This window comes from Populus nigra, chromosome 1, assembly GCF_951802175.1.
Source record: "Populus nigra chromosome 1, ddPopNigr1.1, whole genome shotgun sequence".
Lineage (NCBI taxonomy): Eukaryota > Viridiplantae > Streptophyta > Magnoliopsida > Malpighiales > Salicaceae > Populus > Populus nigra.
In genome coordinates, this window is record NC_084852.1 from 17147444 (window position 1) to 17162344 (window position 14901).

Here is a 14901-nt window from a genome sequence, read left to right on the forward strand (position 1 = left end):
TTTCACTAAAATTTTATATTTTTTCAGTTTGGTTTTTAATTTTTTTTTGAATGATTTAATTTTAATTAAATAATAATTAATTTTGAACCCTTATAAAAAATAAAATTAAAAAAGAAAAAATTAAAATATAAAATATAAAAAATATGAGTGAAGTGATATAAGTTTTGAAAATAATGATTCTTTAACTTAAATAATTATACAAAATCGGTCTCATAATGTTTTTTCAATTTTATTTTGTTATAAAAAATTATTTTTGTTATTTTTTTTATTATGATTGAAAGAGAATAGAGAAACATCGTTGAATTTCAGCGATAAAAAAAATATATATTATGAACATCAATTTAGCTATCAAAATAAACAATATTTATGTCAAATTGTTTTATTTCATGAAAAAAGTTCATATTAGGTATTTTTGTTTCTTAAAAGTTCGTGAAAAAATAGATCTGAGTTAGAGTTGATTTTTGATTTCAAGTTGAGTTCTGTTTTTAGAAAAGTTTTTTGAAGTCATAAATAAGTTTATCATGGTTTCTAAGATGCTTTAGATAAATAACAGGTTGAAAAATGAGCTTTTAGGTTAAAAGAACCTTGAGCCCGATTTTCCGGCTACTGGCTGAAATTTGGACAAAATAAATAACATGTCATCTGATTTTTTTTTCAAGAAAATAAAGGGGGTGACATGTCGTCCTCCTAGGTGCAGTTAAAAATAAAAGGGCCCAATCACGTGGGTCCTAATGAAATGACTGGTAGACAGCCAGACCCAACAACATCTAATTCTTTTTTTTTTAATTTCAATTATTGTTTTTTTTTAAAAAACATAATTATATTTATATTGATACGTCTTTTCTCATTTATTTTATTTAGAGAATCTCTTTTAAATAATAATAATTTTTTGGTTATGTGTTTAATTTTCAAAAAAGTTTTTTTGATTTATCTATTTTTTTAATCTTTTGTACTGATGAGCTGTATTTTTGAAAATAAAAAATATTTATTTTCAGATGATATTTCTAATATGTGTAGCTTTATATATATATATATTTTTATTTAATCATTTTAATATATTTGTTTATTTTCATTTGATTAAATAAAAATATTTTAATAAATAAAAATTAGCAAACATTATCGGGTAAATGTTCCATCTTGCGAGATTAAATATTTTGATCTACATTTATCTATCGGTTTTTTAAATTTTATTTTTAGATGTTGTTAATGACTTTTTATTTATTTATTAATGCATATAGTTCTTAGTTTATTTGATTAGTTTATTTGATTACATGTGTGTATAAACTTTTTAATTTATAAAATTTTTTGAACTACAAAAATACATTAAAAAACCTACATATATAATTTTTTATAAAAAATAAAAATAATTAACCCACCAAGAGCGCAGGTCACATAATTAATTATTTAATGAAGAGAAGGGCAAAATGGCGAAATAATATAATGACAAAGCCTAACTAATTATTTAATGAAGAGATGGGCAAAATAGCGAAATAGTATAATAAAAAAGCCTAACTAATTATTTTATAATAAATAAAGTATCGCTGTATTTATTAGCAACTTAGAATTAAGTTGAAAACGTGTGCATGACAAATAAAACAAATTTTTTTTATTGATTTTGACACCCTTCATGCACTGTTTTTTTTTTTAATTTTTTTTTTAAAGGTTGAATGAATTCTTATATTTGTTTATAGTTTGAAGGATCGGATCTGGTGTCGTCTCCTTTGGTACTTTGCAAGCTTGTTCAACTACAAGAAATGCTAGGGAAGTGATTAATAGAACATTCCGTTCTTTTAATAATAAAAAATAAAGGAACTCAGAATCATTGTCAAGTGATTTTGGAAAGATAAGTTTTAAAGTGACGATAATTTTAATTTCTGACTAGTGCGAAATGCTAGCAAGTGATTTTTAGAACCTTCCATTCATGTGCCATCAAAATAATAATAGCATATGGAACCCAAGATTCATGAGTTCTTGATTTCACCGAGGAGTAGATTTCTCCCCCCTTTTTCTCTTTTTATTTCAATGGTTTTGATTAGTTTTATTAAATTCAGCTCGAGGTTCATGAGTAGATCCAAGATTTAAGTTAAGGGTTGGGTGGATTAATTTAGATTGATTTAATTCAAAACAATGTTATTTTAAAGTTTTTTTTATTTTTTTTTTAAAAACACCTAGTTAAAATGAAGTCATTTTGATTTTTTTTAAAGTTAAATCAAGTATTTTTTTGGGTTGATCGAGTCTACTGAATCACAGGTAGACCTATCAGGTTAACTCATATATGATTTCATATGAAATAGACCTGGACTAGGTCCTTAATTGATAGATCACAGAATTGACCGTCTAGAATGGATTGGATTTAATAACCTTGGTTTTCATTTAAAATTAATGGATGTGGCATCTTCTAGTACAATTCATGACACTAGGAGGGCATTTGATATCATTTTTATTTTTTCTTAATTATTTTTTTTGTTTCTTAAAAAGTGATAATATGTTAGATTGTTTGATATTGTAGTAGCTTCTGTTTTTTATTCAATAAAAAAAATTGATTAGTTAATGAAATAGTTTCTGTTTTTTATATTGAACCTCATATATAATTATATTTCAAATCTTGATTTTATAAAAGCTAAAATAACATATTTTTCATTTAAGAAAACCTAAGTTTTATTTATTTTACATAGAAAATTTCATTTCATATTAGTTTTAACTAAATACATATTTAATTTAGTTTGCATAATTTTCTTTTCATTTTTATTTCTTAAAAAATAATGAACCAATGGATCGTCTTGACCCAATACATAGGTCTTCTAGATTGACAAGTGAGTCATTTTAGATCCTATTTGGCATTGCAATCCAACCATGCTTTTGAAAATTTATTTTTAGTTTTAAATTGATTTTTTTGAGTGTTTTTAGATCGTATTGATGTGCTAGTTTCAAAAATAAATTTTACAAAATAAAAAAACATTATCTTGATTCATTTCCAAGCGAAAAACACTTTAAAAAATAATTTTTACCATTCTTTCAAACAGGTTTTAACCAGACTAAATATATAACATAATCAACTAGGCCTTGCCAATACCTGGTCCCATCGCGTAGATCAGCTTTGGGGGCACATGGCTTCTTAGTCTAAACCCTAAGTCTATCAGCACTAGTCTTAATTGACTCTAAATTGCTTGATTTTAGCTTAATTGACTAGATAACATGCCTATCAATTTTTTTTTATTGTGAAAAAGATATCAAGATAATACAAATATTTTTTTAAAAACATATATAAAATTTTGATTATTAACTTGAGATAAAAAAATAATAATTAAAGTTTTTTATTTAACATGAGCGAGTAAAGTTTTTGTGATTTAACAAAACTAGCTAATTCATCTTAATATTTTTAGAAGTTATATTTTTAATCCTTGTATTTTTGAATTGGCTTAAAGTTTTTATTGGGTCAATTTTATTTTTTTAAAATTTACTTTATTGTTTTCTTTCTTGAAAAATAGAAAAAAAGAAAAAAATTTGGATGTAATGAAAATATTTGATTACAAAATAAGGTATTTTTGAATAAGAAATTACTAAATTGATGATGATCAACATCAATCAAGGGACTATTTAATTATTTAAAATTCTATAAAAACTAATTAATTAGTTATAATTAACTCATTAATTAATCCGAAGAAAATGAATCAAATGATCTAAGAAGGAAATAATCCTAATAAAAAAATTATATTAAAGGTTAAAATCAATTTCAATCCGGCAAGAAGTAAATAACAAAAAAGTCGAGCATAAAGAGGTGTGGCAAGTTGAGGCAACTCCCAACACTTGATGCCTTCCTCGCTTTAAGATTCTAGAGATGAGTGGAATGGGCAACTGTAAAATATATCGGCAATGAGTTCTATAGTAGTAGCGGCAGTGTAACAGTATTGTTTCCAGCACTAAAAGAACTCAGTCTGTTCGTCATGGATGGTCTTGAAGAATTGATGGTATCAGGTGGAGAAGGTGAACAAGTATTTCCTTGTCTTGGAAAGTTGAGCATACGGAGGTGTGGCAAGTTGAAAAGCGTTCCGATATGTCGTCTTTCATCTCTTGTAAAATTTGAAATTGAAGATTGTGATGAACTGAGATATTCATGTGGTGAATTTCATGGCTTCACGTCTCTTCAATTCTTGAGGATACGGTGGTGTAAGAAGCTGACATCCATTCCAAGCGTACAACACTGCACAGCTCTGGTGGAGTTGAAAATAGATTGCTGCCCTGAGTTGATCTTAATTCCAGGTGATTTCTGAGAATTTCTTAATGATATTTATTAAAAAATAATTTTAGATCAAACTATCATCAGATTAGATCGAGATATCATTTAATAAATAAATTAACGAGTTCAAAACATTATGGATTTTAATTCATAAAAAAATGTATACCAGATTGGAGCCAATAGTGAAATTGAAAATTTGAACTTATTTTTTCTCCATAGGAGAAAGGAAATACATTTGTTCGTCGCCAAGTATGATTTAGACCACGCATGTAGTTATCTCTATGCCAGTGAAAGCTCTTTGATCTTCTTTATAGAAAGCAAACTTTCTTTGAGCAGAACAATCAAATCTCAAATGTTGGAACTTCAGAAGTAAAACCGTGCATGGCCTGGTAGGCTAATCTGGCCACTACGTTCCTGTACGGATCGCTTTCTCTCTTCTCCTTCAAAAAAGCAAGGTTTTTCTCCACTTCAGATTTGATTTGTAAGTACAGTTCTTGAGCTTTGTCCTTGTCCCTCAGTTCCAGCTCCCTGCCTTCAAAACATATCAATTATTCAAGTCAACACACTGCATTTAGCTTCGACAAGATGAGATATGTTCGTTTTGCATACGTCCACAACTGTCTCTTCTATTAAAAGATGACGCTTATCTTGTGTGAAGATGGCCATACCTTCTGTTTCAATCGGTTTTCCAAAATAGTAATAGAACCTGCCAGGAAGTTTTGGTAGAATCCATGGATAATGCATATCTTCGTTTCCCAGCTCACCATTTATTTGAGCCCTGTCATCACAAGAAAGTGAAAAATCTGAAACAAGCTAACAATGTAAAGATGAACATTTAGAACGAGGACAAAGCTTTATTTACAAGGTAGTGGGATGTTCTGATTGAAGTAAAAAGAAATGAAAATGAAAAACTCTGCACCTCACTTTGATTCCCTCTTCTTCTGTGTATCTTCTAATGTCTTCTCTTAGGCAAGGAAACTTCATTTGATCATCATAATCAAAAATCACCTGAGATGATGAACATGCGATCAGTTATTCATTGAAGGGTAGAAATAAAGTAATGGAAAAGAATGAGATTAAGACTGACATTTAGCTCCCAGCGGGACTTACTTCACCAAAATCATCTTCTCCAACAACTCCAAATGGCACAATTTTGGCTCCAAATCTGGCAGCTGTCCTAACAAACTCAGAATGTTCTGGCCAGAATAACTTGTACTGTTCACCCTGAAAAGTATGAAAACATTTGATTGTTCCATAATATAAAATGTTAAAACCTTTTGAGTGTCAAGCACATAAAGTCTCAATGCCAGAAGATAGTCACAAAAGCTGCTAACAAACTTTGGTTCCAATTTTACTATGTGTATGAATAAATGCTAAATCACACTATATGGAGCTGGGATAACACAAATGTTGAAGCAACTATTTCACAATGTAGGCATGTTTATCGAGATGAAACCTTGAAAGCTAAGCTACCTTCCGATGAACAGCCTCGCGCGCTCCTCCTGGGTACAGTAGCACATGAGCCTTTGCAGATAGAAGTTTGAATAAGTTGGTTCCTGAAACTGGAACTGCACCCATAACCCTCACTGGATCAAAATCTGACAATGGAGGTAGCCTCCCTTCTTTCTTCTTCCTCATGAAAACAAGTGGATGAGCTAGCCCTCTCAGAAGAATATTTCTTTCCAACAACAACTGGGTTATCATAGGGGCCAGTTCACGTCCCATTAACATGTGATATCCAACGAAAAGGACGGGTCCATCTGAAGGAATTCCTGCAAGGCCTTTCACAACCTTCCCATCTTCCAGAGTTGAGAGCATGACAGAGCTTGTAGCTAATAGAAACAACCTAAAAACACAATAATTATTAGAAAACAATATTTATCGTAACATGATTCTGCTGCAATTTCAATCACCTCAACACCTATAATACTGGAGGATGTACTAAAGTAGTTGGCAGGCTGGTGAAAATATTGTCTACCATAACATAAATACAAATTAAGGTGGCAAATCACATTGGAAAATGTCCATCTAATCTATATAGTTCTTGAGAGGAAGTTGAAATAAGCATAATTTTTCCATTGCCCACAAATATTATGCCATTGATGGACAAGCTAAGTGATTAGAAGTTTTTTCATGACCTGATAATAGAAAATGATCACTTGGTCTTGTAAGAGAATAAGATAATGAACCTATTCGATTCGTATAACATTTTGAGTTCAGAAGGGGTCGGTGGTACATAATCTGAAACATAGTCATGGTACATTCCACGGCGATAGAAAGCAACGGAACCTTTGATGATTGTTGCCAAATCAATGCCATCTTCCTGCCACAAACAGGCACGGCCACTAAATGGAACATAATATATTTTATATGCAGCACAAAGACACACAAAAGCTGAGAGAGATTATCTTACCAGAAAGAGGAAATGTCCACTGTCATTAAACTTACGATTCTCACATTTTGGGAGTGCACGAAAAAGTCTTTGACCTTCCTCTTCACCTGGTAGAAACTGATCCTTTCCACTAAAAAAGACATGCACGAACCAATCATTTATACTTGGAGAAACAAAACTCACAATTATCATGCAGGAAATAGTGTGGGCACTCATTGAACGAAAACAATTTGTAAGAGTTAAGACAATAATTCTTAATGCAATAACTGTTGATTCCCTGTAGTTATTTCAAATTCAAGTGCAACGCGAATGGCAATGCCAGATTACAGCTTTTGTTGAATGCTTTTGCTTTTCTTTTTCTACCACGCTATGGATTCCAAAAGAGACAGACCTGGAAAGTACAAGCGTTTGAGCTTTTACAGCACTGAGTCGTGAATTGGCGAATTCTGAAGCTGGTCTAAGCATCTGTAGCTTCCAGAGGAGTGTTTCTCTAGGCAAGAGGGCAGCTAAATCCTGTGGCATAAACCATCAACTTCCATTAACAAGACCGACTACACATGACAAACCATGAATATCTCTAATAAAAGAGTCAACTAAAGGCTTTTTGTTGATCTGACGTTGAGGTGAGATGACATAGCAATAACATCTTTTGAGAACCCTCCAATTATTTGATGTAGAGGAATTCCCTTTACTGCATTGTCCATTACCATCCTCAAAGAATCACCTAAATGTGTGCAACACAGTGGCTGGAGTCAATTGGGAAAAATTGTAGTTTACTAAAATCGATATTGTAGCAGGTCCAATCACAATGAAGCTGGTCTAAGACTCATTTATGCAATATCTAACATAAATAAATTTTTTTTTCCATTTAAAAGATACTTTTGTTCATGTCAGTATTATCCCGTTTTCTAAAAGCTAGTAATTAAATTGTCATTAACTATTAGCATAATGAAATGTGTATCTCAATCAAGTAGAAAAAAGGCAGAACATGCAATGATTCTAGATAAGGAAGGTGAACCTTGTCATGATATAAATTATATATTTATTGAGATAGTTATTTGACAAACCTGTCATTACGCTCAGGACATAGGAAAGGCTAAGTTGGTGTTCGACGGGTATGATTTCCAAGAAAGAGATAAGAGGTTGCAGTGGTGACTCCTCAAAAGATGTTGCTTCCGTATAAACATCAAATTAATTAACAAGCATCATTTTGAATCATAAACTACATAGTAATAAGCTGCCACATCTTTTTTAAGAGCAAACTTTCTCTGTTGTTCAAGCAATTTTTCACCTGGATTTGACAAAACGAGAGAGAGATTAACGTCAGGGTTACGAGCCGCAACAGCCAAAGCAAGGCATGCTCCAAGAGATTCTCCAACAAGATATATAGGCCTTTTCGGTGATTGGTAATTCTCTAATCTTACTGTTCGCTCAACAAGCTTCACAAGGCCTGGTTCATTGAATTTTATTAAGTAATTAAATGCATATATGGCATCAATCTTTCCCACCTGTATTGCAGTACAAAACAAGTGAAAGTGTAAACATAGAAGCTAACCTAAAAAGGGCGTTCTGTCCTTCACTGGAATATGCAAGCACCATATGTCAAAAATCCTAGATTTTCAAAAGAGGGAAAAAAAGGAGAAATCATATATTAGGCAGAGCATTTCGTTCAGTAATTAGAACCTCTTTATCATGAATCAAGATGGTTTCGATTATGCATTTGTCAAAAGAAAAAAAAAACTATCTTAACTTAAAAACTTAAGTTATTTTCATCCCTACGATCTTGGTAGTTGCACCATCAAGAATTTGGATTTTTTCCCCTTCTATATTTACAAACAATGGGGTATTTGTGGATCATTTCAAGCCACCACAACCAATTACCTAGGGCTTGGGATTAGCCGCGCTAGGTTATGCCAGTCCTATTTAACTTGAAGGAATACTTACCTTCCAAGAGTATGGTGATGTTTACAAAGTCCTAGCCCAACACCATCAATCCCTGGATATATATAATACACTACTATTAATACTTATAATGGCGAACAAAGAAAGATGTTTTGAAATTTGCGATCAATAAAAGAAAAATAATAGAGATTGATCACCAGGCAAAAAGAGGAGGAGAGGCGAATTGTCCAAGCGAGAACCACACTCTAACGGAGAGAACCACCGTGGCGGACCGCCGTCCGATTTAATGAAATTCCTGCAGCCTTCAAAGTAAGCATCCAAGCCTTTTCTACTACTTGTAAACTCGATTTCTTTTTTCTCTATCTCTAATACATATGGATTTTGCTTTTCTTTTTCCCCCTCTGTTTCTGCTTCTTCTTCCCGCTTCTTTTTAAACCTTCCATTCCCATTTAAATTGGTCGTTGTCGTTTCAGTTTTTAATGGTGTCGTTTCCGCTGATATCTGACCAGAAACAGCAAAACGAAGAGTCGGTGTTGGTGGGGGCTGTAGTTTTAGTTTACTTGTTGATGACAACGATGAGGGCATTACACAACAATGAACTGCCGTAAAAAGGCAACCTCCGGTGACCGTCGACATTCTGATAACCTCTATAATCTCTCTCTCTTTCTTTCTATATATCTTGGTGTTGGAAAATTTAAAAGAAGTTTGATTGAAAGCGATAAGGTTAAAAAAATAAATTAATGACAAGAACGAGGAGAGCGAAGAGCTGTCCAAGATTTAGATAAAAATTAGAAAGGTTTGAGATTCAGGTGTGGTGAGTTTGAATTATGTTCTTTTTATAGAATAAAAAAAAATAAAAAACATGTATTTTTGGTTTTTTTTATAAGTTATGATTTGTGTTTTAAGAGGAATTTATCTAAAATAAAAAACATCAACCTCCACCAATCACATTTTATTTCTAAACACACTTTAATAAATCATATGATTGATAGTATTCTAAAGATTTAAGTATATTTATTAAATCTAATTCAAATGGATAAGATAAAACCCAGTCATGACAATCTTTTTTAATAAAACAAATTCAAAAAAAAGTTGATAATTTCCATTGGGTCAATCATTGTTGCAATTTAATTTGAATTTTTGATAAAGTTATCTGGATCAATTCCTTCTTTTATTTTTTAAAATATAAACCAATCTAGATTTTGAGCCGACTTTTAGACTAGTTCTAGTTTTATAACAGTGGTTTTAATACGTTAAGTGGATTTACTTTCTAGTTATCATTTCAAGTCTTAATTTAAAATCTTAGAGAAAATTATATTTTAAAAAAATTAATGAATGCACTGATTCAAATATAAATAGATGGTCTACAACACAAGATGAAAAAATTTAATCTTGATACTCGAAAATCAAACATGTAAGAAACTTGGGAAAAAAACAATTATCCAAAATATTAATTCTCAGTATGTCTCAAGACATAAAACACTATTCATTATAATTAGTGTCATGATTTTTTGTCTCTTGATTTTTTTTTTGTCTTGGCTTTGGGGGTAGGATGATCTTTTTACCATGACATAAATATTTTTTTCAGGATTGTGCATGATTATTTTGGTAATTTAATTTTTAAATGTACAATAAAATTACTAATATAGCCCTTTAATAAAATAATCCAATGCCTTTTACACAAAGGCATTTTTGTATTTTCAAATTTTATAGAACAATTGAATTACTACATTACCCTTACAATTCAAATTTTTTAGTCTTAGTTTCAGGGGCTTGGTTGTAATTTCACCATGGTTTGTTAGCTAATATTGTTTAGTCCCAAGAGCATTTTCAGTTTTTGTATAAAAATACAAAAAAGTTGTTGTGTGCCTTGCACGCATTAGCTGCCGCCGCTTTTTAGCAGGGCGTGCAGCTAGCTTCGAAGGTTGTAACTGTGATTCCACCGCATCATTTAATTTGTCTCAACATCCTCTCCTCTATAGGTGGCACGGGTATGATGGTTCGATATGATTTGACCTGGAATGACTTTTCTTCTCTCTCTCTCTCTCTCTCTCTCTATTTTCATTCTCTTTGTTCCTTGGATTGCATGCGGACCATGCAAAGATTCATATCAACTCTTCAATTAATTTTCTTTTTTGATTCAGCCTCTCTTTTCTTATTCGCAATTGTTTTATTTACATTGATTGTTTCTAATTAGATTTTATTTTTTATTCCATCCCTAATTATTTGATTTTTTAAATTTAGTTCTTATTCTTTTAATTTATATTTGCTTTGTTTTGAATCATTTTCTTGATTGACTTTTTTTCTTCCAATTCCACCCCTAGGCATTTATTTTCATTTAATTTTTATGTCAAATTTGGTCCTAATTCTTTTAATTATTATTTTTTAAATCATTTTCTTAATGCATTTGCTTTGTACAATTTCATCCTTAAACATTTAATTTCATTTGATTTTTATATTGAATTTAGACCTAATTCTTTGAATTACTATTTTTTTTTCATTGTTTTTTTTCCTCAGTTTCATCTCTCAATATTTGTTTGATTAAGAATTGTACTTCATTGTTTTTTTGGGTTTGCTTTTAATGAGGCAACTTCAATCTCATGACCCGGGTAATGGCTCTGAAGGATTAGCTCGAGTCGACTTCCAACTTTTTTAAAAGTATTTTTTTAATATTTTTTGCTAGTATTTGTTTTTTGCTTTTCTATTTCTAGGAACATTCCAATTTCATGTCATAGAGCATGTGTTTGACTTGTTGACCTTAGTTGGCTATCGAGTTCGCTCGAGGCTTTTTTTGTTATCTGTTTTTTTTTAGCTTTGACAAGTTTTTTTTTTAAATTAAATTGGTTGAGAATTATGTTTCTGAATTGAATCTGAGTAAACAATTTTAATGGGATGCGACATTTAGAGATTAAATCAGATTTAAGAGGTTTGCCATTTTTTTTTTCTCTTTTTCTAAATTGACGTTGTCTTATTTTTTTTTATCTTTTGTTTTGTTAATTCTTTTTTTTTTTAAACTTTTGTTTTCTTATTTTTCTCAATTTGATTCTATTTCGTTAGCCTTCAATAATATTTTTCTATTACACCCCCATCATTTTTAATCTATAAATAATCTATCATATTACAAATAATTTTCAATTTCATCCCTTAGGATTTTGTAATCTTTTATGTTTGGTCATAATTCTTTTAATTGTAATTTTTTTTTGGATTTCATCCTTATTAGGCTTTTTCCGTCAGATTTAGCCCTATTTTTTTATGTGTTCCTTTTTTTTTTGCAAGTTTTTTTTATTAATAGTGTTGTAACCCATTTTTGGATCCCCACAAATAAATATATAATAAAATAAAAAAAACTGAACAGTGTCGTTTTGACACTGTTCCTCTTCCGCTTGCTGCTCCCAAAACTTAGAGCCCCACACCCCTTTAAACAAGAAACAATGATTGCATGCTGCTCCCAAAACTTAAAGCCCCGCGCCCACTAGCCGACCAACCGTCGCGTGCCCTGCTCCCCATGCGCAGCAACGTCCCCGCTCCCCCGTCGCCTATAAATGCTGCTCTTAGCAGCTGCAAAAAGGGGGGGTTTGAGAGAGTTCAGTTTTGAACGAGAAAGAGAGAAACAAACCAGCCCCCCTCCATTTTGATTTTCTTCTTCTGGGCGCTGCCCCCGCTTGTTTTTCTGCCAGAATCAAAGCAGCCACCCCCTTGCTTGCACATTGATCCATCTTCTTTCTCCTAGCACCGAACCAGAGCACAAGACAGCCCCCGAGAGCCCTGATTCTCTTCCAATTTCCCCCTACACACGTCCTCATTTTCCTCTCCTGAACCGTCTCCCTCTCATTTGGCAACAAGAAAAAACTAGAGAACAAAAGTCCCCCTCTTCTCTGCTTTTCTCCCTTGAGGCCGGCCATTTCAGAGCCTCTCCCCGCCATCCCTCTATCGGCTGCAGCCCTTTCGCCAACGCCCTCATCATCTCCTCCATCCCAGCAGCAGCAACAACACCAGGAGGAGGAGCAGCGGCAGCAACACCACCAACCGCACCAGCTCATCACTCCTTCGTTCCAGCAGCCACACCAGGAGGAGGAGCAGCCACAGCAACTCCACCAACTAGCAGCTGCAGCACCATTGAAGAAAAGGCAGCAACCAGCTCCTCTGCAAGGAAAAGAAGAACGGTGCCTCACTCCTGGAACTGCTGCCATTCCCTTTCATCAATACTGCCAATAACAGCAGCACCATCACTGGAAAGAAGCCACGCAAAACGCAGCAGAGAAGAGGAAGAGCAACCACAGCCAGCAGTCGCGCCACCATCAAAGAAAAACAGGAACCTGCACCTCTACGCAGGCGAAGGAAGCAGCAGCAAGGCACTGCCCGACACTGAGAACAGCCTACCATTTTCTTCCCAGCCGCGACAACCCCACCAGGAACAGAGCACGTCCTCTCCACCACCACCAGCTGCCACTGTCTTCCTAGTCGACAACAGCACAGTTGGGAGCAGAAGGAGAAAGGGAAAAAGAGGAGAACAGAGTTGAAGAGGAACGTAGAGGAGAAAAAGGAAAAAAAGGCTGAACACCGCACTCCAAAGGCCGGCCACCATCTCAGCCATCCTCCGGTCAGCAACCACCACCAACACCTCCACGAAGCCACTGTAGAGAGAGAAGAACAAGGTTGACAGAGGGAACAAAGGAAACAGGGGAGAACAGAGCTGAAGAAAAAAAAAGCAGAGAGGAGGAAGAAAGGCCGACCACTAGCCCAGCCACCCTCCGGTCAGCAACCGCTTGCAGCACCGCCTTCAGAGCCACCACAAGTCAGCCCTCTGACCCTTATCTTTTTTTACTGTTCATCGTCTTGCATGCAGAACGTGCACTGTGCACGTTCTGCAAGCAAGAAAATAATTACCCGGTTACTGTGTGCACAGTAACCGGTTAATTAATTAACGGGTTACTGTTCACCTGCATAGTAACCCCGGTTACTGTACAGTGAACAGTACCAGTCATGTGGTTTTGGGCTGGGCTGAGTCCAGCCCTGTAGAAACCAGGCCCCAATTTATTTTGGGCTGATTTCGGCCCAGTTTCCTTTTGGGCCGGGTCTGGCCCGTTCGAACAAAAATTCTTCAAAAATTATTTCAAAAAAATATGTGATTTTTTGTAATTTTATTAATGTATTTTGATCAATATCGGTTTGTATTTTTATACTGTAAAGATACAAATCCGATATTAAAATACCCGGTTTTTGTCAAGACATAAAAAAATAAAAATAAATTAAAAATGTTTTGTTTTCATGCATACGGCCTAGTCTCTCCAATATAAATATATAAATATTATAACATCATATTTTTACACAACAAAGGAAATTTCAAAAACAATATATGTATTAGCATGCATTTTGGCTTTAATAACCAGTTTATTCAAGCCATGAGAACTAGGCCAATATTTCAAAAATTCTAAAAAATCTTTTTGTCTTATTTTAGTAGATGGGATTACGAATTTATACGTAAAACGTATTCTTGACATTAAAAATATGTTTTTACATAGACGTTATAACAGTTAGGTTTTACCCAATAAGATAAGGACCTCCTTATTGAGGAGGACTTTTCTTGAACCATAAACGGACCAACAACTAGAAATACAATAACACCTTAGCTTTTTATCAGACAATCAAACAATGCAGCTTACCTTAGGTAAGACGTATTTGGGGTGCTAATACCTTCCCTTTACGCAACCAGTCCCCGTGCCCGATCTTTGAGACCAGTTAGGGTTCCTAGTGACCAAAATACTAGGTGGCGACTCCCATTCCATTTTTTCACTGCTAAGAGACAAAGAATTCCTTGTCTCCCTATATTTACCAAATATATATCCAGCCATTTGAGGGTGGACGATCGCCGCGACGTCGCTCACGCGCGACAAATAGTTTTTTCAATGATTTCATCATTCAAAATTAAATTAAATAACATTTATATTTTTTGATTGAACATGAGTCCATGATTTAAGAAGATGCAATTTTTTAGATTGGATTAGGTTTAGCAGGATGTTCACCTAGTTTTGCTTGTTTTTTTTCTTTTTTTAAGCTGATATTTTCTGTTTTTTTCCCTTGAAGTTTGACTCTTTTTTCCTGGTTTTTCTTCAGTTAAGTTCATATTGAGTTATTTGATAATTCAAATAGGCTTAAGTGTGATTTTTCTATTTTTTTCATTGACTGTTATTGGTTTTTTTATAAATATTTAAATTATTAATTTAACTATTAATCTAAGGCTTGAATTTCTTTTAACCTATCACTTTTTTTAGATTAAAAAAATTTGTTTAGCCCACGTGTGTGCAACATATATAGTGGATAGGGGTGAGCAAAAAAACCGATAAACCGTTTAAACCGAGAAAACCGGACA

General features: G+C 33.3%; 2 protein-coding genes across 2 annotated transcripts; one reads left to right on the top strand and one right to left on the bottom strand.

Moving 5' to 3' along the window:
- Positions 1–4407: 4407 nt before the first annotated feature.
- On the bottom strand, positions 4408–9167 carry LOC133671193 (phytyl ester synthase 2, chloroplastic-like). The gene is made up of 14 exons (XM_062091896.1): positions 8729–9167; positions 8574–8625; positions 8185–8240; positions 7921–8079; positions 7697–7801; positions 7247–7353; positions 7021–7142; positions 6651–6759; positions 6427–6560; positions 5711–6083; positions 5348–5461; positions 5157–5245; positions 4906–5015; positions 4408–4769 (listed from the first exon to the last, which is right to left on the bottom strand). Exons 1-14 carry the CDS (start codon positions 9165–9167, stop codon positions 4579–4581), a joined length of 2160 nt encoding a protein of 719 aa, XP_061947880.1. The 3' UTR covers positions 4408–4578.
- A 2803-nt stretch (positions 9168–11970) lies between these two features.
- LOC133671262 (uncharacterized) lies at positions 11971–13051 on the top strand. The gene is made up of 2 exons (XM_062092016.1): positions 11971–12114; positions 12209–13051. Exons 1-2 carry the CDS (start codon positions 11971–11973, stop codon positions 13049–13051), a joined length of 987 nt encoding a protein of 328 aa, XP_061948000.1.
- Positions 13052–14901: the final 1850 nt, after the last annotated feature.